At 39.1% G+C, this 25,213-nt stretch overlaps 1 protein-coding gene and 1 pseudogene across 1 annotated transcript; both read left to right on the top strand.

Annotated features, from left to right (window-relative positions):
* Positions 1–17,107: 17,107 nt before the first annotated feature.
* On the top strand, positions 17,108–17,816 carry LOC149172733 (uncharacterized). Its single transcript, XM_089427800.1, has one exon. The coding sequence runs from the start codon at positions 17,123–17,125 to the stop codon at positions 17,783–17,785; it is 663 nt and encodes a 220-aa protein (XP_089283926.1). The 5' UTR covers positions 17,108–17,122; the 3' UTR covers positions 17,786–17,816.
* Positions 17,817–18,765: 949 nt separating this feature from the next.
* LOC149172732 (uncharacterized) lies at positions 18,766–23,251 on the top strand (annotated as a pseudogene).
* The last annotated feature ends 1,962 nt before the right edge of the window (positions 23,252–25,213 follow it).

Below are 25,213 nucleotides of genomic sequence, written 5' to 3'. Positions count from 1 at the left end.
ACATAAATGATGGTCACAAAGAATGAAATATTTTACTGCCAATACTTGTTTCTTGGTCCTATCATAAAAGTGAAATATCAAGAGCATATGCCTCTGGTAAAGAATGCTTAGTTTGTCAATTGTAATAATGTCGCAATCATTAGGCTATTATCATTAGGCAACTTTTTTGCATAAAAAACATCATAGCAAGAACCGTTGGATTTATCACCAATATAAACTAAACTTCATGTATTGAAATTTGAAATGAAGAAAAAAAAGTTAGTGTATTCATCTCTAAAACGTTGATAGATACATGCTCTGACCCAAGCAACTGAAATTATTGATAATGTTACCTAAAATGGAAAATCAAATATGAGAAAATATATTTCAAAGCAAATGTATGAGTCTATTATTACCTAAAACCATCTCACAATTCTCTTCAACTCCAACAAGTAATGAATAATTCATGACATCAATTGACTACAAACACACATTACACACAATCATGATAATTGGCTAGCTCAATAAAAAATTGAAACTAAGATTACAATTATGGTTGATTAAGAAAAACGAAAACTATATTTACCACAAGAAATGAAGTATCATTCCAAAATTCTGTCTCCAAAAGGTGCTTGGCTTTATTCCCAAGAAATATTGGAGCAATTGGCATGGTGTCTAAGAGATTCTAGTCCAAAAGGGCTTTGTTGTTGCCTGATTAATCTACATTGTAACGGGAGCAACCAGAACCTTTGAGGTCATAAACCTATGTTACATTTCTTTCAAACAACATATTTTCCATTACCATCAATTCATCTTGATCTCTTTGCCACATTTTGCATTCTTTATAGTGACCTAAAAGATGAGCACATTATGTAGCATGCACACACACAATGAAGGAAACAAAGCCTAGTAAACTCTTTAGGAGTCCGCAAAAGGTAATTGTTAAATATAGAATAAATAATAATATGAGTATCCAACCTGATAAATACCAAGGATCTTTGCCAAACATATGGGGCTTCCAGAACATAATGACTCACAGATATTTGAAATATTCTGATGAAAAATTCATAAAAGATTTCAATTCTATCATGGTGACACTTTTAATAATAAATCTTTCATCCAAGGATTTTGCAAAAAACACATTGCTCTTTCTTCCTTGAGGTCCCCATTTCTTGCAGTGATTTAGTGACAATCTAAAGTCCATCTCTGTTGGACAACACTTTTTCCTAAGGGCATCAAATTGTTTTGCATAATAACGGGTTACCAAGTACTTAACTTTTCTAGGAGGACCCTCATCATGAAAGGATATTTTTGCATGTGTCTTTTATATATAGTGATGAATTTGAACCCCCTTTCCATTTGGAGCCATATGTGTAAATATGCTCATATCCTAAACTTCTCTATTTGGAAAGAGATTTACTCGAGTCTAAGGAACCATTTGACAGATAAAGTAGATTTGAAACAACTCCACCCATACCAAATAAATCTGCACATTCCTTTTCTTTATCCCTGTCTATTTCCTTTTGCTTCTCACTATCAGGTACCTTGTCATATAGGCAAGCCTGATATTCTTGCGAGCTTAGTGCATATGCTATTATGCTTGTTGGCTCATCATCATAAACAACAATAACCATATCATTGACAACAATTGGTAAAAGCAGCTTACCCACTCCATTACCACCCAGATGCCTGACTGATGAGACAAACATAGGACTATAGCTTCTCTGAGAGTCAACTCTAATAGACCCCAATAAATTTTCTTGTAAACTCTTGTTGTAACGTTTTGGTAAGTTTGACATAGTTGCCCTAATGCAACTTCCAAACTCTTCCGATAGATTTAATGATTTTACTAGTGAGGGAGGGATGCTTTTCTCAGGCACCTGTATTCCACCTTTATCGTACATGTTTTATGCAGATTCGGACATCATCATGTCTCCTATTGCAATTTGTTGAACTAGATTAAAATATTTTCAGTCAGTAGATTCATTTCCACTTGCAACAATAGCCAAAGTGGCAGAACCAACCTTGCTGCCCTTGTGATGTCACATATCCAACCTGAGCTTTTACTAATTGGCCTTCACCTATCCATATTGCATCTAATGTATTTGACAGATCAATGAGGATAGGAGAATCCTGCTCTGACAGTTTTTGATAGGGTGCCATATCTTCATCCAAACCATTTGTATTGTCCCTACTATCAACTGCTTCAAAAGGCATTGTCTCAGAAACATGGATGTTGGTATCCCATTCACCATTCTCCATATCAAAAGTATGAAACATGGTACCATTACTTATATTGGATGAATCTCTAATGTTTGGATCTCCTTCCACGTCATCTATATATTCTAGGTTGTTTTACCTTCTACCAATTTAATAATTTCCATGCCTTAATTTAATTTTCCATTCACAGTCCCAATTCCCTCTAAATGGTCACACAAGTAGGAATTTCCCACATTACTAATCATGTAAAGCTACCCAGATCCATTATTTAAAACATGCTTGTCACCAGCTTGGATATCTTTGACCTGAAGATTCCCAAAACAGATAGCTTTGTCCAAACAATTTCCATCAACCATGGAGCATGTTTCCTCTTTCATCAAAATGCCAAAATCACCACTAGCATTGTTACTATCTTTGACTATACCCTGATGGTCTCCAACTTTTTCATTTATGCTAGAATCATATTCCTCATGTGGAGTCTTAAAATCCTCCAATGGACTAGATTCCAATTTGGCAAGAGAGATTTTCACTCTAAGAGATGAATCTAAATGGAAAAGACGACAAAACTCTTCAACAGGTCATTCCTCCTCTATCTAAAACCATCTTCACCTGTATGGACTCCCTATTTAACAGACGACAATCCTATTCATAGGCTTCATAAAGAAGAAGACACCTTATACTGTTTAACTTTGAAATATCAAGACTTCCAAGTTCAAAAATGCCCAACACTAATGATGGCCTATTGCAACAAACCCTGTTTGAATTTGATAGATTGCATCAAAAGAATGAACCGTATGAAGAAATGATTTCCAACTAAGCAATTTCTAAAAACAAATATGGAAATATTCATTAAGTGGAAAGATTATTCTAGCATACTATCATGTTAGATAACCTAAAGTACACTAAACAAGCTTTATATACATCTCTAATATCACCTCAAATTCAACTCTCTCTCTTTATGCAACATTCCTTCAAGCTCTGCAATTTGCCTCCTTGATTCCAAAATCTTAATACCAAAACAAAAGGATCCATATGTGCCGATTTTCTGTCCGAGAAAATTAAAACCTCTCTAAACAACATTTCCACTTTATCTACAACCTATTCATTTGCATCAAAATGCACATTAGTTTGGATCTGGGGGGTCCTACACCATAGGTATGATAGGCATATATTAATTAGCAAACATCTACCCATATGTACAATTTGTATCATAAAGTACCTCTGCAGCTTCCTTTCTGAGTCAATATTGTTGATGTGGATCATGGAACCCTAATTTTGAAGGTGGCAAATTCACAGGTAGAACATTGATGGAGGAATATCGGAAACATGCAATCATACTGCCAAACCTGTCACATTGAATTTGGGAACAATGTAGGTCCAATAGATTAGTATGGAATAGCCATTAATTATCATACAAAATTATGGGTACTCTGGAAAAATCAAGAGCTACATAAATTATGTAAGATATCACAAGGTCAAAATAAAAAAATAATATGAAAACTTTGTGATATAGATAATGCAGATTAAGACATATTGGTTCATATGTATGTTTATTTTGGATACGAGAGAATGAGCTACAAGAATAGCAGGGATCGAATTGTCAAAACAACTACGATAGAGTTCAATCCTATGACCTAATCAATACAATATTGTGTAGCTACAGTGTAACATTGTATGATGAACACTACAATTGCATAATGATTTACAGATGAAGTGTAAATATTCTTGGATGTCAAACCTCCATGTCAAGCTATGTATCTGTTTAGTTCTTGGAAAAATTGGTTGGGCATGCAATAATATCAAACCTAAAATGAACTCTTGTGTAATTATTTCGATATAGGCTGCTAAGTGAATAGATCCATGTGAAATTCTTGCCATTGTCCTTTCAAATTCACTGTCATAGAACAACATATATCAAATGGAACAGGATTAGCCAGTCTATAACAAATTGCTAACAAAGAACATCACACCACTGAGCCTAACAACATCTTTATTATCAGGAATTCCAGCATGATTTTAAAAGTCAGCACATGAGCAGCTAGGTCATATTTTAGCCTTTTCTATCTTTTCCAGTCATAATGATGACCTCAGAGCTTCCATACTAAGTCCATTTGTTGTCCCTTTACTGCTGCTAATAATCTTAGCATGTGTGCAAGTGCTAAGTCATATTTCCTTTGGGACTGTGGACAAGTTTCAAAACACTAAGATAGATTTTGCGAGCACATCATCCTCATAATATCACACATACTGATTCATGTGCCTAGGATCATGCTACTATAATCCATAAAACCATGAGTGGAAAGAAAATATGCATCAAGACAAACTATCTACATCAAAATGAAAGGTACATGCATCACCATGATCAACCCAGAACAAGAAGCATGAGATCACCAAGAAACAAACCATCAAAGAAAAGATGGAAACGATGTAGCACAGGGTTTGTTACCATCATCAACAAATTGTTGTACATCCACATGAACAGTATCATCTCAAAGTTGGGCATCACTACATTCCAGAAGGAGAAGCATTGCTAGGTTGTACACCTCAAGATGAAGTACCAACAATGATGACCTCATCTAGCATGGGAAGGCTAGAAGAAACATCCAAATGAGACTAATCCCTTTAGTCTTGAATCTCCATAGACTATTCAATAACTACAAAGAATGATCTCGGAGGAGTTTGTATAGGTGGACCAACACAAGATGGAGATGTGGAAAGGTTCACTACAACCAGCTAGGAGTCATCAACAAGCAACCCAACAAGAGAAGAAGAGGCATGTTCCTTGGATACATGCTGAGAGTCATCACCAAAAAGGAGCTATAGAAGAGATATGTCATCATGAAAAGGCTCATCAAAGATAGCACCATGACGCTTAGTCACTTGGTGAGAGGTAGGGTCATAGAGATGATACCCCTGAAAATTTTCATAATAGTCAACCAAATTACTTGGAGGAGTCTAATGGACAGGAGATATATCATGTCTTTCATGCTACAAGTGGGTCCATGCACTTAATCCAAAGAACCTAAAATGTGAGATAGAAGACTTCCAGCCATGCAACCAATAAGCTTCTAACCTTGCCTCAAGGAAGAATTTGGGCTAGTCATGGAGACAATGGTATCTACAAAAGATTTAATGTCTGTAGATCATCACAAGATTTTAATTACCATGGGGAGAACAATGTTATACCCAATTGTAGTGAGCCTTGAATGTAGTGAGCTAGGAATTTACCAGTTAGAGATTTGATATCTCAAATGATTATAGGAACTAGTGATTTTACTTTTTGGTTTAATATGGCTGTTGGTAATCCATTTACTTTAATGAGATATTGAACTTAGGTGTTAAAGTTCAAGTGAATGCACAGTGCACACCCACTAGGATCCTGTGAACAAAAGCACTGAAGTAACATGAATGGGCTCCATTACCAACTTCAAAATGCCAAGGGCTAAGTGTAACCATCACCAAAAGCATGCAATGCATAGAAATCACAAGATAGGTGTCCACAGTCCCACCAATATCATGGCTCCTAGGGGCAAGTAACCATCATCCATCCAAGCAACAAGTATTATCACGAGTGAGTAGAAAATATGCACCAAATTTTACAACAATGATGACCTCATCTAGCAAGGGAAGGTTGGAAGAAACATCCAAAGGATAGGATGGACTAGATGATGAAGTAATCCCTTTAGTCTCAACTCCCCATAGACTATTCAATAACTACAAAGAATGAACTCGGAGGAGTTTATATAGGTGGACCAACACAAGATGGAGATGTGCAAAGGTTCACTACAACCAGTTGGGAGTCATCAACAAGCAACCCAACAAGAGAAGAAGAGGCATGTTCCATGGATACATGTTGAGAGTCATCACCAGAAAGGAGCTATGGAAGAGATCTAAGCAGTCATCATGAAAAGGCTCATCATGATGCTCAGTCACTTGGTGATAGGTAGGGTCATAAAGATGATACCTCTGAAAAGTTTCATAGTAGCCAACCAGAGTCCTATGAGGAGTCTAATGGATAGGAGATATATCATGTCTTTCATGATACAAGTGGGTCCATGCACTTCATCCAAAGAACCTAAAATGTGAGATAGAGGACTTCCATCCATGCAACCAATAAGTTTCTGACTAATCCAAAATGGATTTTGGATAGACTCCAAAGTCTAAGTGTTCCTCACTGAGGAAAATGAAAGTCCAAGGAAGTTCCTAGAAATAGCCCCATTGCATAGATCGTCTCGTTTTGAATCTTCTGCAACTTGAATGGGCAAAAATGGACATAGGATGCAGAAGTTATCACGCAGAGAAAATGCCCTTTGTTCCTTCTAAAAAGAGGCAAAATCCTTTTAAAATGGCCTAAAAGGCTTTATGAAGAAAATCGCATCGGAGGAGGTCAAAGGCGGATTTAAGCGGAAAAGGGGAAGCACATTCGATTGTCGATCCATGACATATCAGGTTGGACGTGGGCACATACATATAACATAAAGCGGGACCCGGGCCGATGCAATATCGCGATTGCTGATATCGGCAAATCGCAATCAGTGATAGCATAAGGCAAAGGTGTGACCCCGTGACAAGCGATATCATGATCGCCGATATTGGCGGATCACAATCAGCATTGGCATCGGCCATGCCATATGCACAGAACCCCGGGTCCATGCCATACGCGATTGCAATATCACAAAATCACATCGGAGAAACACCATGGAGCGGGGATCGACACTTACGCAACTTGCAATATATATCCGGACCTGACGGGGTTATGAATGCCACTTCAAAAATGTTTCAAGTCCACCATAAAAGCCGTTTTGCGATTATTTTCAATGTTTTAGTGTATTGTTAAAATAAAAAGTGAAACCATGAAACATGGGCATTTGTGATATGCAATAGCGATTCAAGGCAGACCCGATAGGAAAACAGTCTGGATTTATGGATATTTGAAGTCCGATAAATAGAGTTTCTACAGATTTTTCCTGTGTTTAGTGTATTTTCCTGTGTAAGCCGGGAACACTAATTTTGGGGATTTCAAAGGCCCGATGGTCCCTTCCGTTGCGGAATAGGTGGCCACCTTCCCTAAAGAATTTATTCCATGAGTGCTAACGCTCAAAAGGGAATTCGAGCGGATAGAGGTCGGGAGCCAGAGAGCCCGAGAAGAGGAAACAAATGGACAATGCCAGTTGGCTTAAAAAGCCATGAATGTCAGAGATAGAAGGTTGTTGGGTTGTTGCTGAAACCGAGCATAAGCAGGCAGTGCAGAGTTCTGAAAGAGCTCAATTGAGAGTAGCGTAGAAAGAAAAAAGGTAGAAACCAAAAGAGCCAGAGCTAGAGCCAGAGCCAAGAGCTAGAGCAAGAGCCGAGAGCCAGAAAGTCGAGAGCTTCAAGATCTAGGGATAAAATGGTGTCTAAAACCATTGTTTCTGTGTAAAACAGTGGAGTTGAGCCAAGAGCTTGCAAAAATGACTTTGCCATAATCCCAAAGAGCCTAGTCGAGTTGACTAGAGCTCATGGAGACATAGCCCAAGAGTTTTGGGTGAACTCAAAATTAATTTTTTTTCTTATGTGTTTGTTTTACTGCTACATTAATTATTGTTATATGTACTATTTATACATCAACTTACAACACAACAACATAAATCAAAGCATATTATCAGTTAAAACAAATACCAGCATACACCTAGATTTTTCAAGCATTTTTAATTCTGCATTGGTTAATCAATAAGACTTGGGAATATTTAAGCTTTGGAAGTGGGAGAGTTTCTTGTAAGTTAGACAAGAAGCCTAAGTGCCCCATTTTCAAATCAGGTGGTATCAAAGCTTAAGTTTGATTAACCACACCTTCAAAGAAGGTTATATCAGAATGCTTGACTGACAAAGCCAACACTGCTTGTCTGAAAGGTGTTTGAATAGCAAGAGGCTGATTGTATGCCTGTTTTGTAGATTGACTATTTTCTGAGTTTACAGAGGCAAAAGGAAAGCTACTAATAGCTCAGTCTAGGAAGGACAAATAGGAAGAAGGGCTAAAGGCATTCTTCTATTCCAAAGGACCTCAAGGCAATCCTTGGAGCATGAGAGGTTTGTTGCAAAAGGTTGTTGAATAAGCTCTTTATTAATCTTGTTTGAAGTTCTTTGTTCATTGGCATAATGACAACTTCCTCAAGTGTATCCTCAAATTCCTTCTCCGTCACAAGACTCTTTGATGGAGACATGAAGCAAGACTTGTTCATCATGATGGACAAGGTAAGAGAAATGTATGAGGATGGAAGAAAGAGCAGCATACTTAGAGAGCAGTTGAATTCCATGAAGGAAGAGAAGCAGTGGCTTTCTGGCTGACTGCAAGAAACAAAGAGGCAACTTCATATTGCAAATATGAACCTGAAGAGGATGCATGAGTTGGAGTCACAGCTCTTTGTTCCTAAAGAATCCTTGGTCAAGTATCAGCTTGAAGGAGAGGTAAACCATTCCATTTTGTCTTCAAATTCTTCTCAGAATTCTTATATTGGTTCTTTTGAAAAACATACAAGAGGCATAGGTTCCAATATAATGTCCAAGATGGGCTATGAAGAAAGGGCTTTGGAAAGCATGCACAAGGTATTGTTGAACCAATAATGGTTGAGGAAAGGCTTAAGTATTTGGGTCTTGGCTATGGACGGTCTTATGGAGAGAGTTCCAAAGCTGCCCTGAAGGCCATTGAAATAGCTCCAAGAAGGAGTTTCATTGTAGAGTGTGAAGATTGTGTTCAGGAGGAATGTAATAGCTAGAAACATCATTTGCAGGATGCAGGTGTTCAGAAGCACACACTTGAACCAGAGAGTTGTGGAAACTCTAACAAACTTGAAGAGATTGATGGTGTTCCAAAGGGAGCCACTTCTTCATTTTCTTCACCTCCTCATGAAAGCAATAAAGGTGAAAGAGGCAGGTATAAATCTGGTTCTAATCATTTCCCTTTTGATTTTGCAAAGCATGGTAAATTTCCACATAAGCATGGGAAAAGAATTGTATGTTCCTTCTGTGGTTTGGATAACCATCATGCTTCTAGATGTTGGAAGATAATGGCCACATGCAGGAAACTTTTGAAGGAAAAGAAGCAAAAAACCAAAGGTCCATTGGACAAGGCAAATCATGCTGTCAAGAAGATGCACATGTGTTGCACTTACTGCCATAAGCAAGGGAATCTTTCTAAAAGATGTTGGACTTTGAACCCAGCAATGCTTCCACAAAAGCTGAGGAAAGTGGAAAGAGAAGATGGAAAAAATGGAAAGGAAGTTTCCATGAATGATGTGTCTCAGGATGATTCACATGTTGATGCTGATGTGTAGACAAAGGAAAGACCTTTGAACTGGATTGGTAAGAAATGGCTAGAGTTCTTTTCCAATTAAGGTTGCATGTCTATTGATGCATCTATTTGCATTTCTTTGTTGATGAGATGCAAGTTGCAGGACTTGACCAAGATGGTGAATGGAAAAAGGTTGAGTAGGAGACTCTGTTTCTGCAACATTATATTTCATTTCAGCTTCGAAAGTATAGTGTGCTTAAGTGAAAGTTGAAGGATGAAATGCATGCATGGGCATGAGATGCATGAACACAGGGATGTTGATGTTTTCCTTGTTTTTGAACATGTATGTGTAATTAACTTGAAGGGTTGATTGCTTTGTTGTAAACATGCATGTAATGCAATATTAACTTGGAAAAAGCTGAATTGGTCTCCAGGATGGAGATATTGATGAAGTGTTTCATTTTTTGAAAAGAGTCCTAATGGTATTTTTCTACATGCTTGACTTGAAGGATCATTTTCTCTAAAGGCATGTTTTGTGGGCTTTCTATCTAGTTCGTCATTTGTATGCAAATGTAAGACATGGAGGTGTTCACAAGATGTGAAATCTGTTTCTTTTGTTGAAGCAGGAGTTTAGGCCATCCTGTTGTTGTCTGTATTTCTATTATCGTTAACAGCTGTTGTTGACAGCTTGTCAACCAGGTACAAATGAAGGTTTTGTGGGGAAAATTTACTTCACATTTGTTTGAGCCACCTTAGATCAATGATTGAGGAAAAAAGCTCAAAATACCTTCTATAACCATTTCAGCAGGAGTTCTGTAGGAAGGCAAGGAGGTAGACAGTTCTTCATAGGAAGACCAACCCATCTAAGAAGGTAAATGGTCAGAGACTTTGGTTCAGAGGCACTATTCAAGGCAAGTGAGTGGAGGCTGAAAGAAGAGGGTGTTGTTACTCTCAGGTACTATTTAGATCAGTATATTAGTCTTTTGGAAACCAAAAGTTCTTTTAGTGGGAAGGCATGATCTAAAATGTATTTTGGATAGAGTCCTAAGTCTAAGTGTTTCTCACTGAGGAAAATGAAAGTCCAAGGAAATTCCTGGAAATATCCCCATTGCAGAGATAGTCTCGTTCTAAATCTATTGCAATTTGAATGGGAAAAAATGGACTTAGGATGCAGAAGTTACCGCGCAAAGAAGATGCCCTTTGTTCCTTCTAAAAAGAGGCAAAATCCTTTAAAAATGGCCTAAAAGGCTTTATGAAGAAAATCGCATCGGAGGAGGTCAAAGGCGGATTTAAGCAGAAAAGGGGAAGCACCCCTGATCACTGATCCCTAACATATCGGGTCGAAGGCGGGCACATGCATATAACATAAAGTGAGACCCGAGCCGATGTGATATCGCGATCACCAATATCGGTAGATCGCAATCGGCAATGGCATAAGGCAAAGGCGTGACCCCGTGATGAGCGATATCTCGATCACCGATATCGACAGATTGCAATCGTTTTTGGCATTGGCCATGCCATATGCACAGAACCCCAAGTCCATGCGATATCACAAAATTGCATTGGAGAAACACCATGGAGCGGGGACTGATACCTATGTGACTTGCGATATATATCTGAACTCGACAGGGTTATGAATTCCACTTCAAAAATGTTTCAAGTCCACCATAAAAGTTGTTTTGCGATATTTTTCAATGTTTTAGTGTATTGTTAAAATAAAAAGGGAAACCATGAAACATGGGCATTTGCGATATGCGATAGCGATTCAAGGCAGACCCGATAGGAAAATAGTGCGGATTTATGGATATTGAAGTCCGATAAATAGAGTTTCTGTGGATTTTTTCTCTGTTTAGTGTATTTTCCTATGTAAGTTGGGAATGCTAATTTTGGGGATTTCAAAGGCTCAATGGTCCCTTCCATTGTGGAACAGGTGGCCACCTTCCCTGAAGACGTTATGCCATGAGTGCTAACGCTTAGAAGGGAATTCGATAAGACAGAGGCTGGGAGCCAGAGAGCCCGAGAAGAGGAAACGAACGGACAGCGCTAATTGGCTTAAAAAGCCATGAATTTCAGATACAGAAGGTTGTTGGGTTGTTGTTTAAATCAAGCATAAACAGGTAGCGCAGAGGTTTGAAAGATCTCAATTGAGAGCAGTGCAGAAAGCAACAAGGCAGAAGCAAAAAGAGCCAGAGCTAGAGCCAAAGCCAAGAGCCAGAGCCAAGAACCAGAGCCAAGAGCCAGAGTGAGAGCTAGAAAGCTGAGAGCTTCAAGAGCCAAGGATAAAATGGTGTCTAAACCCATTGTTTCTGTGTAAAACAGTGGAGTTGAGCCAAGAGCTTGTAAAAAGGACTTTTCCATAATCCCAGAGAGCCTAGTCGAGTTGACTAGAGCTCATGGAGACATAGCCCAAGAGTTTTGGGTGAACTCCAAATTAATTTTTTGTCTTATGTGTTTGTTTTACTACTGCATTAATTATTTTTATATGTATTTATACATCAACTTACAGCACAACAACATAAATCAAAGCATATAATCAGTTAAAAAAAATACCAGCATACACCTAGATTTTTCAAGCATTTTTAATTCTGCATTGGTTAATCAATAAGACTTGGGAATATTTAAGCTTTGGAAGTGGGAGAGGTTCTTGTAAGTTAGACAAGAAGCCTAAGTGCCCCATTTTCAGATCACTGGCCTTGCATCAAGGAAGAATTTGGGCTCGTCATGGAGACAGTGGTATCTACAAAAGATTTAATGTTTGTAATAGCTCAGTGTCCTTATCAACCTTCCCTGCTTTGAAATAGCATCTTATCATCATGTTATATGTAATCTTATCAGGAGAAAGACCTACTTATCTCATCTCTTCAAGATGGTCCTTTGCTTCTCTAACTTTTCCTGCTCTTCCAAGACAATCAATACAAAGATTGAAGGAAACAAAATCAGGAGCAATGCCCTTCCACTTCATATGCCGAAAGACTTGATATGCTTCATTGAACTTGCCCTCCTTAACATAGTAATCCATGAAGAAATTATAGGTAAAAGAAGTGGGTTTGCATTCATTGGTATGCATTACCTGCAAAAGTTTCAGTGCTTCTTCTAATCTGTTAGTCTTGAGAAGCCCAATAATCAAATAATTGTAAGTAATCGAATTGGGAGAGTTTCCCTTCTTCACCATCTTATCCAATGCTCCAAAGGCCTCATCAACTTTTCCTGCTATGAAAAGGGAATTCATAAGAGTAGTGAAGGTAATCACATCTGGCACACACTCATTATCCTCCATCTCCTCCAAAGCTCCTGGACAACACTGATGTCTCCAAAATCACCATACTTGTGGATTAGAGTACTGTATGTGACAGAATTAGGCCTTCATTTGCTTCTCCTCATTCACTTAGCAATTCCCTTGCCTCATTTAGTCTACCAGCATTGTAAAAAGCATCCATGAATGCAGTGAAGGCCATGATATCTAATTCACAACCCTCTGTCTTCATTTGTCTCAACATACCACATGCTTCATCCACTCTCCCAGCTCTCCCTACAACTTTGATGTAGATTGTGAAGGTGTGAAAATTGGGCTTCAAGCCCAGCCTTTGCATTTCCATAAAAATTTTTGATACCTATCTTGTTTCTCCATTTTCCCCCCAGGAACTCATAATTGCAGAATAGGTTCATGTTGGGTACAAGTTTTCTAATATCATATTCTTGTATACATCCATGGCTTCTCTCTGAAATCCAGATTTTAACAGTAGTGTTATCAAACCATTGTATGACATTCTATTTAGCGCAAACCCAGATCCTTTCATCTCTTTCAAGGCTAGAGGAGCTTGCTGGATAACTCCTCTAAACCCAAAGACCCAAAAAAAGTGTTATAAAAGTCAGGGAATTAGGCTTACAATGTTTTTCCTCCATCATATCCAAAATTTCTTTCATTGAATTGAACATGTGGGCTGACCTCTAAATTTCTAGGATAGAATTGTATGCCTCTATGTGGTGTAGGAATTTTGGTTTATGAGCTACCCATGTGAAGAAAGTCAATGCTTGTTTTGGATCTGTATATGATTTCAGAACTTGTGCAACATGGTGTGGAGTCAACTCTCCTTGCTGTATAAACATGTGGGAAACATCAGGACTTTTAGAAATCAAACCAAATCTTGAAGTTGTTTGAGTGGTCCTTTGTTTGTTTGAGGCCCAATTGCACACAACATTCTGGCAAGAACAAGCCATTAAAGTAGATACTTTGAAAGGTGAAAACCCTTTTCCTCTTCTACCTTACCCAGTAAAAGTAAAGTTCACCTCTGCATATCTTATATTGCATGATCCAAGTGCACAGAGCTCCATTGTTTCGGCATTCTATTCCTCAACTCCAACCATATAGTCAATGAAACTCGATCTTTGCTCTCCTATCGTCCTAATGTTAGGGGAAACTGCTACTACCAAGTGACCAACTAATCAATATCAGCCCAAGAAAGAGAAGAATGCAATCACCAAGAAGCTTGTTGACAAGTCTCCATTCAAGGCTTCATCTCTTCAAAAATCATAAGCATTCCCAGGACCAAGCTCCTTGAGACATTAATCAAATGCTAGGCATGAAATCTGAAATCCTAATCAAGGAGTTAGTAACGACAGGACTGATTCTTCTGGTTGAGTTTAACACTGTTAGAAAATTATATATTACGCAGCAATGGAACACATAAAATATTGCAGAAATATAAACACAGAAAATGCACAAAACAAGAGAGACACAGATATACGTGGTTCACCCAGTTTGGGCTACGTCCACCCCGAACAGCCAGTCCTTCCTTTCTATTATCCAGCAAAATGAAGAGACACAACCTACAGCAAATCCGTTGTAATATCCTCTGTTTTCTCTCACAGTCTCACCTCTCTGTTTCTCGCTCACAGAATACACATCTATTTCACAGCCTCAAATACAATACCCTCATACAAAGAGAGGGGTTGCCTTCTAGGGCAAAAAACCCTAAACTAAACATAAGTTCTACCGTCAGATCATCCGCCTAATGAACGGCCCAAATTGACTAGAAATTACTATACTTTTACAAGGCAATTTTACATTTGTTTTTAGCTTCGGGGGCGCTGCCCCTGAGCCCCCGCCGGGGGACCGCTGGCCCCCGGACCCCCCAGCTGGGGGGGATCGGTCCCCCCGGACCCCCGCGGGGGGGACAAGTCCCCCCCACACCCCCCCGCATGGAGGGGTGTACAAGACTTCCTGGGGTATACATCCGGTTGAAACAAAGACCTTTGAACAATCATGCTCCACACACAACAAACACTCTGTACTTAACCAAATCATAGTTTCTAGAGATAGTCCTTATAAAGGGAGTTATCTTCAAGATCTAAAATCCAAGTCTTAATAGTCACGACAAAGAAGTGAAGATCATCTTCAATCTCCGTGTATTTTTTGAACCCGCAAAGAGTCTTCTTGAAGATGGAAGAACGGACCTAGAAGGCATTATCTATATGGTCTCAATTTACAAGTTTCTGGGTATATATAAATAAGATATCCGAGTCCTAACAAGTATCCTAGAAGCCGACTTTGAAAGATAAAAATATCTATGTGCATAGAGGGACAATTTGGAATTTCTACTTCACTGATTAGAGAAGCTCTAATCAAGGGAGCATACTTAGGACTATATATATATATCTTTGCGAAGGCCTATAGCAGCCTCTCTATCTTAAGTTATGAGTCATGACACCCTGAAAGAAAAAATAGTTCTCATATATTGAAGAAGAATTAGATCTACTTGAGAAACATTTCTTGTGCTTGCTGAAAGTTTGTGGGCCCAGTTTGCACAGAGAAAAATCTATAGGTGTCTTAGCATCATAAGGAGAATACTAAGTGGCATGCATCACAATCAAAGTAAAAGAGTGTCATCCTAAAGGAATTCAAGTTCTTGACTCTTGGACAAGTCATAAACCTGCTTTGTAAATTCTCTCATATGAAAGTTGAACTCTCAAAAGGAAAATCAATCCACCGTAAGTAATATACTGTGAAAATAGGAAGCCCTAGCTAGAGGGCTGGATACCTATATTAGCTCTTATGCAAAATTGAGATGGCATCATATTTGCAGGCAAATCAATATTGGCATATATTCATAGATATAATCAGCATTAGAAGAAGTATTGAAATGGCACCCATATCTTTCTTATAGGCACCTAAAACATCTTATCAAAGATAGTTGTTTAGACAGAAGGAGTGATTCAAGCATGCATGGGTGACCAATATTCATTAGATAATGGACTACAACTCACATCTGTCTATGGCTCATTTACCTCAGAAGGAGCCCTCCACCCTCTACAGGTCTGTGTCTTGCACTATAGAGATCTCTGTGAAAAAGTTAATTCTTTTTGCACAACTACAGGCCATCAATGTTATATGTCACAACTATATGATTCATGTTATGTATGGCATCAATATTCACATGTTACGACTTTATTACAAGAGCAAAGAATTATGATGATAGGTCATAGTTAGTCCTAGCACCGTAATCTCGAATGATCTATATGCTCAACACATCTGACATTAGGTATCAGTTTTGGTACAGCATAATTTGCCAATTATTTGACATGATCTCATAAATTGGATCAAAAGAATTATTGCAATACATGCCTTTAATTTCTGAGACATATATAGAAACAAAGTGGTAAAACTTTGTCTTAGACCCCGAGTTTTGTTGCAGTTCTATTAAGATCTTCAGGGAGAAACCACGTAAATTGGGAAAATTATGCCATGGAGCCGAGTCTCCCTGTGATCTTAAGACTATCCTTATGTCTGAAGTAGCCATTGTAAGCATTCATATGGTTGACAGCCAAGAAGATATAATATGGACTCATTCATATATATATTCAATTCCTATCTTCTAAGAAATCTATCGTGAGAAGGATTGTTGAGTGGACCGATATTCTTGTTGTTCTCTAAAGAAAAAGTTTTGGATGTGATGATAAGGCCAAGAACCTGAGTTGAAAGATCCTTAGTTTTCAAGGATTCATCCCTATATGATACACTGAGAGCAAACCCACTGTTATCACTGAAAATTCTAATGCCAAAATTTCAAAACCGCTCACATTAGTTTGATGCGCATAAAGCCTTTTTGTAGTTTCGCAGCGCAACATGTTTTAGGCTGCGCTACAAAATTGGGGATTTGTTCGAATCCATAACAACTGTCATGCAAAATAGCTCTGGGGTGGATGCATTTTACACGAGGCATGCTCTCAAGCTCCTGCGTGTATGCTTGTCATCATACAGGTACAGGCAGTATCAAGGAGGTGTCTTGGTACTGCGTGTGATTGTTGTGCGGGTTTGGTCGATCAATCAGGCTTTTCAAAATAGTACCAGTGCAGTCAGAAGAAATTAGAGTGATGGCAAGGCATTGTAGTGTTGGCACTAAACTGAGGATGTCTGTTGAGCGGTTTATTCTCCTTGACACTCAGCCTGTATTTAGTGCATCTGTTTTGGCGAAAATGATGAGGCATGATGGATCTTCTTCAATCTCTGTTTTAAGTGGAGACCAGTTATCAGCTGAGTTGGTTCATGAGTTAATGGGTATTCAGGGCACTTTCTAGCTTGGAATTTTCCTCGCTTCAGTCTGCCATGTGCTGTTGCTTGTGACAGAGGGCCTTAACGATATCAGTCTCTGGAGACTCATGCTAACGGTTGATATGCTAAAGCAGGGGATACCAGACCCATCTCTTTTGAATTCCCCTTCAACTGGAATAGGTGCCTATTCACAAAGTTCAAATATAGCGTCTGACAGAGAGGAGCAGGACACTTTACAGGATGATTCAACTGAGTTTTTGGCTGATCCAGTGTTCATTCACACAAAGTTGCGTGAACAGGAGTTTTCTTGGTACAATGTTTTGTGTTTGAGAAAAGCGCTTTCACTTTATTTCAATTCATCTTCTTTCAGGAAGAATGGGTTTGTTCAGTATTTTCCATCACGGCTCCAATACAATGATCATTTGGATGTGCTGAATGAAACCCCGTCTCAACCAAATAAAGATGAAGCTGGCCCTCAAGGGCAGCATATATTCAATAACTCACAGAGCAGATCTTTTGAGATTCCGACTAATTGGTCAAGTCCTGGTGAAGTTAATTTCTACGTTCTTCCATTGAAGGTGTCAGATGATTTAACAAAGATCCAGCTTGAGAGCTATACCTCAATACTGAAGCAACTCCGTGATCAGGTGCTTTCGATGCCACGTCGTTCCTTTGCAAGGCCAATCAGTGAGCGTGAATTGCAGTTTACATGGTGTGAGTTCGGCAAAAGATGTAACACGTTTCAAGACTCACAAAGGGTTTTGGGATGAAGTAGCCGAGAAATTGAAAGAAGAGACAGGAAAATGTGTATCGCCATGGGCGTTTCTTCTTTGTACGCTTCAGCCATACATATATATTTCTAGCTGCGAACTGAGATTTTTGCAGAGCAGTGACTGAATATTGTCTGGCATAGGAATTGCCCATTTCTGTGTTCCATGATTATAGCGGGGGCTTTGGAGATTATCTTGTCTTTTTATCTTTCTAGGCAATGAAAGGCCAGGATCTGATAAACACTATCATTCCGGACGAGGTCCTCATCAAGGTGTTCAGACATTTAGATGGACAGAAGTCAGATAGGGATTCTTGTGCTCTTGTCTGCAAGAGATGGTATCGTCTGGAAAGTGCAAGCAGGCACACAATTCGAATAGGGGCCTCAGACAGTCCTGATGGATGCATAGGCCTGCTAGTCCAGCGCTTTAGTGATCTACGTTGTGTGTACATGGATGAAAGGCTGCCAGTGTCGCTAAAGCAAAATTTACGCTTTCACCTTGGAACTGGACTAAGGTCATGCAGAAATACTAATGCTGGAAGTTCATCGTCAAGGCGGACACTCAAAAGAAATCACTCTGCAGAGAAACATGGAACAGAAGAAGGTGAACTGGAATCTCGTAATCTGTCAGACGTTGGTCTTAATATTCTTGGACGGGGTTGTCAAAGACTGGAAAAGCTGAGTTTAATATGGTGCTCTGCAGTCACAAGTTCGGGCCTAGCATCAGTGGCTCAGCATTGTAGCGTTTTGAAGGCCTTAAATTTACAGGGCAATTTCTACTGTCGTTTAGTGCAAGAAAAATCTGAGAATGACGGTTCTTATATACTTTAAAATTTACCAGTAAAAATTGTCTTCTCGTAGGATTTGGTGAGGGCAGAGGCAGTTTGTGAATACAGTATCAATGAAAGGAAATTTTAGCTTCTGGAGTTTGCCTTAGCAGCAATAAATCGAAAACTTAAGTTTTGTACCAAGTTCAGGACCATGAAAATAAGATACCTTGCAAAAAAGCAGAGTGGTGTTCAACACCAAAATAAACATGATGAGGAACTTTTTGGGATACTCGAGGAAATGTTTGGCAATGTTCGGAAACACAGATCAGACAACCATGGCTCTTCCAATGCTAGTGGTACCATGTTTACAAAAAGAAAATCCCTGGAACCCTTGACCACACCTCACTCTCCTCTCCTTTCCACTGGCTCCTATTTGAGAAATCAGAACAAGAGAAAGAAGCCTGAGGTTAACTGGAATGAAAGCATTTTGCTGGGTGAAAGAACTCCAAAACAAGATGATGGAACTTGCTTAAAAAACAATGGAGGAGACGGCTGCACGATGTCTCATAATAAAGGGGTTTCAGCCAAAAATTATTCAGAAGATAGCAAAGAAGCAAACTGTTTTAAAAAAAACTCAGCAGTTTCGTAGCGCGCTACGAAACTGCTGTAGGTGTTGATTTTAACACAGAACAGGCAGTTTTGTATTTTGAGTGAAAATTTTGAAAAGGAAACGCCAAAAGGGTATACAAGATATCAGCGGGAACGACAATAGCCAATCAAAACAAGACAGGTGGAGGATTTAAAAAGGTGGAATATTTCAACCCATTTTTAAAGTTCTGTGATGTCCCTTTATCACCGTTCAAGAGGTATCAAATGATGTGAATACAAGGAACTTTTGCCTGCACACATGTCCATCGATGAAGCTCACAGCACATCAAGAACGTGGCAGTGTTCCATGTTTTGGGTTATTAAAAGCTAGAAGACATGCTTCTGTACATTCGAGCATTTTTGAGAAGAACTGAAGCCGAGAAACAAGGAAAATCTCCTAATACTTCTGAGCAGTTAGAAGATTCAGCATTCAAGGTCAATATGGAGTATTTAATATCCAGCTCAACCAAATCGAAAGAGGACCAGGTGTCAAAGAACAAGGAGAAGCCGTATGCATGGAAAATGGAGTTAGAGTCATAGTTAATTTAGAACTCTTTAAAAACTCCAGTCAGCACTTTAGTTGTATTTATTAGTTAGTTCAATAGCTGATAGGTGTCAGTAGAAGTAGTTATCGACTCCCCTCATGCTGGAGGAGGAAGCTCGAAGTAATTAGAATAAGGATTCTATATATAGCTGGAACATCTATGTAATGAGGGTTGGAGATTTTATAAAAACAGAGTACTGTTTTGGCTTATGTAGAAAGACAGAGTTCAGTAATATAATAGAACTGCTTTTCTTCTCAGGATTCATAAAGTGTTTCTATGTTCAAGATGTGTGGTTTTACTTTATCCTTGATTTATTTTACAGTTGCATAGATGTGTAATCACTCAGAATTCACTTATGCTGCTCTGATTTCCTGTACACATTCATGAACTGTGGTTTTATAAGAGTTGTGTTTTGAACATTTAAATGCCACATGCCCTGACTTCTATGTAAAGGCTGTATCATTATTTGCTGAGGTTTTATTGACTCCATAGGCCCAATGGAAACTTATGTAATGTTTGTCCAACCTTCATATTTGTCAATGTTATTCCACAAGAGTTAGCCATCTTATTATTAGTCAAAATCAATAACCCTTTGAGAGAGCCCTCTCAGGCTAGGGAGGCTAAGCCTTAGTCTAAAGATTGGTTTGAAATAGTTACTTGAAGTCTTCCTGGTTTGCAGCCTTCCAGGGCCTGATTTTGAGATAACATTTTGGTGCGTCTGCCGGGAGTCTGAAGATTATTCTTTCCCAAAATCATGAAGTTGAACTTCTGAAGGTAGCAGGAGCTCAGACATCTTTTTGAGGCTGCAAAACTACCTTGGCAACTCCACACTTCGAATAGGAAATTGGAAGGTGACTCCACTGCTAGAAGATCAGTAGCTTGATGAAGTTTCAAAATGAGTTCCATTGCAAGAATGAATGCCAGGTATGCACCTATGAATCGGTCTCATATCCCTGGTTTTCCAAATCCTATGCCAGAGGTTGATTGGTTAGATGATCTTCCAATATTCAAAGATGAAAAGAAGGATAATGTTGCTCTTCATTTGGTTAAATTCCACATGCATATACGCAGTCTTAAGGTTCATTTCCCTGAAGATTGTCTCATGAAGGTGTTTATGACTACTTTAGGAGGAAAAGCATGGTCTTGGTATAAAAGTCTGGAAAATGGTTCAATATATTCGCTTGCTAGTTTTCATGATGAATTCTGTGAAATGTATAAAGAACGTTATCCTTCCTTATTGCTACTTAAAGATTGCTGTAGACATTCTTTAAGTCTTATTCAGTACTTGGAAGATTGTTATGATGATGATGAATTTATGGATGAAGAAATTTTAGAGGCTCTTCATAACAATGCATTCCAGCACCGAGAAGAAAGTATAACATCTCATGAAACGCAGCATGAAGATCAGCAGGGGTTTATTTGTGAAAACCATGTTTCATCCTTTGATGTTGATGTAGAGATGCAGCAGATTTGTCAGGCTTCAGATCATTATGAGTATGAAATAGATTGCAAACAGCAAGAAGAAGTACTGGAAGATAGCTTTTACGACCCTCAGGCAGAGGAAAAGGTTGGTTTTTTATGTCAAACTTCTCAGCAGCTTACAGCAATAACTGATCATAAGAAAGAGGAAAATTACATTGTTTGTAGGCAGCCATCAGAAAAGCAGTTCGATAGCATATCAAAAGAATCTTGTGTGGTTGAGAATCAGCTGTCTAAAGATGTAGAATGTTATGATGATCATCAACATAACTATGTATTCTTTGACCCTATAAGTGAATATATGGACAAGCTTTGCACTCCGGTCTTTCATTTTCATTTGTATTATGAAGATCAAGTATATTATGAGTTGATGTGGTCATCTCACTACCATGGTTATTTTGAGGTTGAATGCAGTCAAGAGCCTCCAATATCAGAGAAGACAATTGATTGGCTTTATTGGAAATATCATGTTGCTTGAGCTACAAGTGGAGCTTGCAGCTGATAGGGTAGGTAGGTAGGAAAGTGCAAATAAGCTCAAGGTGACTGAGCATTTTTTTTTCAGTAGTGGTAGATTTCTTTTTCCCACAGTGATCATCAAGTTTAAGCCCGAGGTGAAGGCCCAAGAAGCTGGAAAGGGATGCTTGTCAAGCAAATTTCTGTTTGTCATAAATGGATAAGGCACTGGACCTGCGAGTTCTTAGTGTACCACAAGGGCACACTATCCCAAGTGGAGCCACTGTTATCACTGAAAATTCTAATGCCAAAATTTCAAAACCGCTCACATTAGTTTGATGCGCATAAAGCCTTTTTGTAGTTTCACAGCGCAACATGTTTTAGGCTGCGCTACAAAATTGGGGATTTGTTCGAATCCATAACAACTGTCATGCAAAATAGCTCTGGGGTGGATGCATTTTACACGAGGCATGCTCTCAAGCTCCTGCATGTATGCTTGTCATCATACAGGTACAGGTAGTATCAAGGAGGTGTCTTGGTACTGCGTGTGATTGTTGTGCGGGTTTGGTCGATCAATCAGGCTTTTCAAAATAGTACCAGTGCAGTCAGAAGAAATTAGAGCGATGGCAAGGCATTGTAGTGTTGGCACTGAACTGAGGATGTCTGTTGAGCGGTTTATTCTCCTTGACACTCAGCCTGTATTTAGTGCATCTGTTTTGGCGGAAATGATGAGGCCTGATGGATCTTCTTCGATTTCTGTTTTAAGTGGAGAGCAGTTATCAGCTGAGTTGGCTCATGAGTTAATGGGTATTCAGGGCACTTTCTAGCTTGGCGTTTTCCTTGCTTCAGTCTGCCATGTGCTGTTGCTTGTGACAGAGGGCCTTCATGATATCAGTCTCTGGAGACTCATGCTAACGGTTGATATGCTAAAGCAGGGGATACCAGACCCATCTCTTCTGAATTCCCCTTCAACTGGAATAGGTGCCTATTCACAAAGTTCAAATATAGCGTCTGACAGAGAGGAGCGGGACACTTTACAGGATGATTCAACTGAGTTTTTGGCTGATCCAGTGTTCATTCACACAAAGTTGCGTGAACAGGAGTTTTCTTGGTACAATGTTTTGTGTTTGAGAAAAGTGCTTTCACTTTATTTCAATTTGTCTTCTTTCAGGAAGAATGGGTTTGTTCAGTATTTTCCATCACGGCTCCAATACAATGATCATTTGGATGTGCTGAATGAAACCCTGTCTCAACCAAATAAAGATGAAGCTAGCCCTCAAGGGCAGCATATATTCAATAACTCACAGAGCAAATCTTTTGAGATTCCGACTAATTGGTCAAGTCCTGGTGAAGTTAATTTCTACGTTCTTCCAGTGAAGGTGTCAGATGATTTAACAAAGATCCAGCTTGAGAGCTATACCTCAATACTGAAGCAACTTCGTGATCAGGTGCTCTCGATGCCATGTCGTTCCCTTTGCAAGGCCAATCAGTGAGTGTGAATTGCAGTTTACATGGTGTGAGTTTGGCAAAAGATGTAACACGTTTCAAGACTCACAAAGGGTTTTGGGATGAAGTAGCCGAGAAATTGAAAGAAGACACAGGAAAATGTGTATCGCCATGGGCGTTTCTTCTTTGTACGCTTCAGCCATACATATATATTTCTAGCTGTGAACTGAGATTTTTACAGAGCAGTGACTGAATATTGTCTGGCATAGGAATTGCCCATTTATGTGTTCCATGATTATAGCGGGGGCTTTGGAGATTATCTTGTATTTTTATCTTTCTAGGCAATGAAAGGCCAGGATCTGATAAACATTATCATTCCGGACGAGGTCCTCATCAAGGTGTTCAGACATTTAGATGGACAGAAGTCAGATAGGGATTCTTGTGCTCTTGTCTGCAAGAGATGGTATCGTCTAGAAAGTGCAAGCAGGCACACAATTCGAATAGGGGCATCAGACAGTCCTGATGGATGCATAGGTCTGCTAGTCCAGCGCTTTAGTGATCTACGTTGTGTGTACATGGATGAAAGGCTGCCAGTGTCGCTAAAGCAAAATTTACGCTTTCACCTTGGAACTGGACTAAGGTCATGTAGAAATACTAATGCTGGAAGTTCATCGTCAAGGCGGACACTCAAAAGAAATTACTCTGCAGAGAAACATGGAACAGAAAAAGGTGAACTGGAATCTCGTAATCTGTCAGACGTTGGTCTTAATATTCTTCGATGGGGTTGTCAAAGACTGGAAAAGCTGAGTTTAATATGGTGCTCTGCAGTCACAAGTTCGGGCCTAGCATCAGTGGCTCAGCATTGTAGCGTTTTGAAGGCCCTAGATTTACAGGGCAATTTCTACTGTCATTTAGTGCAAGAAAAATCTGAGAATGACGGTTCTTATATACTTTAAAGTTTACCAGTAAAAATTGTCTTCTCGTAGAATTTGGTGAGGGCAGAGGCAGTTTGTGAATACAGTATCAATGAAAGGAAATTCTAGCTTCTGGAGTTTGCCTTAGCAGTAATAAATTGAAAACTTAAGTTTTGTACCAAGTTCAGGACCATGAAAATAAGATACCTTGCAAAAAAGCAGAGTGGTGTTCAACACCAAAATAAACATGATGAGGAACTTTTTGGGATACTCAAGGAAATGTTTGGCAATGTTCGGAAACACAGATAAGACAACCCTGGCTCTTCCAATGCTAGTGGTATCATGTTTACAAAAAGAAAATCCCTAGAACCCTTGACCACACCTCACTCTCCTCTCCTTTCCACTGGCTTCTATTTGAGAAATCAGAACAAGAGAAAGAAGCCTGAGGTTAACTGGAATGAAAGCATTTTGCTGGGTGAAAGAACTCCAAAACAAGATGATGGAACTTGCTTAAAAAACAATGGAGGAGACGGCTGCACGATGTCTCATAATAAAGGGGTTTCAGCCAAAAAATTATTCAGAAGATAGTAAAGAAGCAAGCTGTTTTAAAAAAAACTCAGCAGTTTCGTAGCGCGCTACGAAACTGCTGTAGGTGTTGATTTTAACACAGAACAGGCAGTTTTGTATTTTGAGCGAAAATTTTGAAAAGGAAATGCCAAAAGGGTATACAAGATATCAGCGGGAACGACAATAGCCAATCAAAACAAGACAGGTGGAGGATTTAAAAAGGTGGAATATTTCAACCCATTTTTAAAGTTCTTTGATGTCCCTTTATCACCGTTCAAGAGGTATCAAATGATGTGAATACAAGGAACTTTTGCCTGCACACATGTCCATCGATGAAGCTCACAGCACATCAAGAACGTGGCAGTGTTCCATGTTTTGGGTTATTAAAAGCTAGAAGACATGCTTCTGTACATTCGAGCATTTTTGAGAAGAACTGAAGCCGAGAAACAAGGAAAATCTCCTAATACTTCTAAGCAGTTAGAAGATTCAGCGTTCAAGGTCAATATGGAGTATTTAATATCCATCTCAACCAAATCGAAAGAGGACCAGGTGTCAAAGAACAAGGAGAAGCCGTATGCATGGAAAATGGAGTTAGAGTCATAGTTAA

Source organism: Pinus tabuliformis, chromosome 4_2 (genome assembly GCF_031772625.1).
Source record: "Pinus tabuliformis cultivar Carrire ecotype Pingquan chromosome 4_2, CPIR1, whole genome shotgun sequence".
Taxonomy (NCBI): domain Eukaryota; kingdom Viridiplantae; phylum Streptophyta; class Pinopsida; order Pinales; family Pinaceae; genus Pinus; species Pinus tabuliformis.
The sequence above is the reverse complement of the archived record's forward strand: the minus strand, read 5'-3'. Positions and strand labels throughout refer to the sequence as shown.

Bases quoted from the DNA above. Each gene is read 5' to 3' on its own strand.
- LOC149172733 (XM_089427800.1), top strand. From the start codon at position 17,123: ATGCTAACGGTTGATATGCTAAAGCAGGGGATACCAGACCCATCTCTT.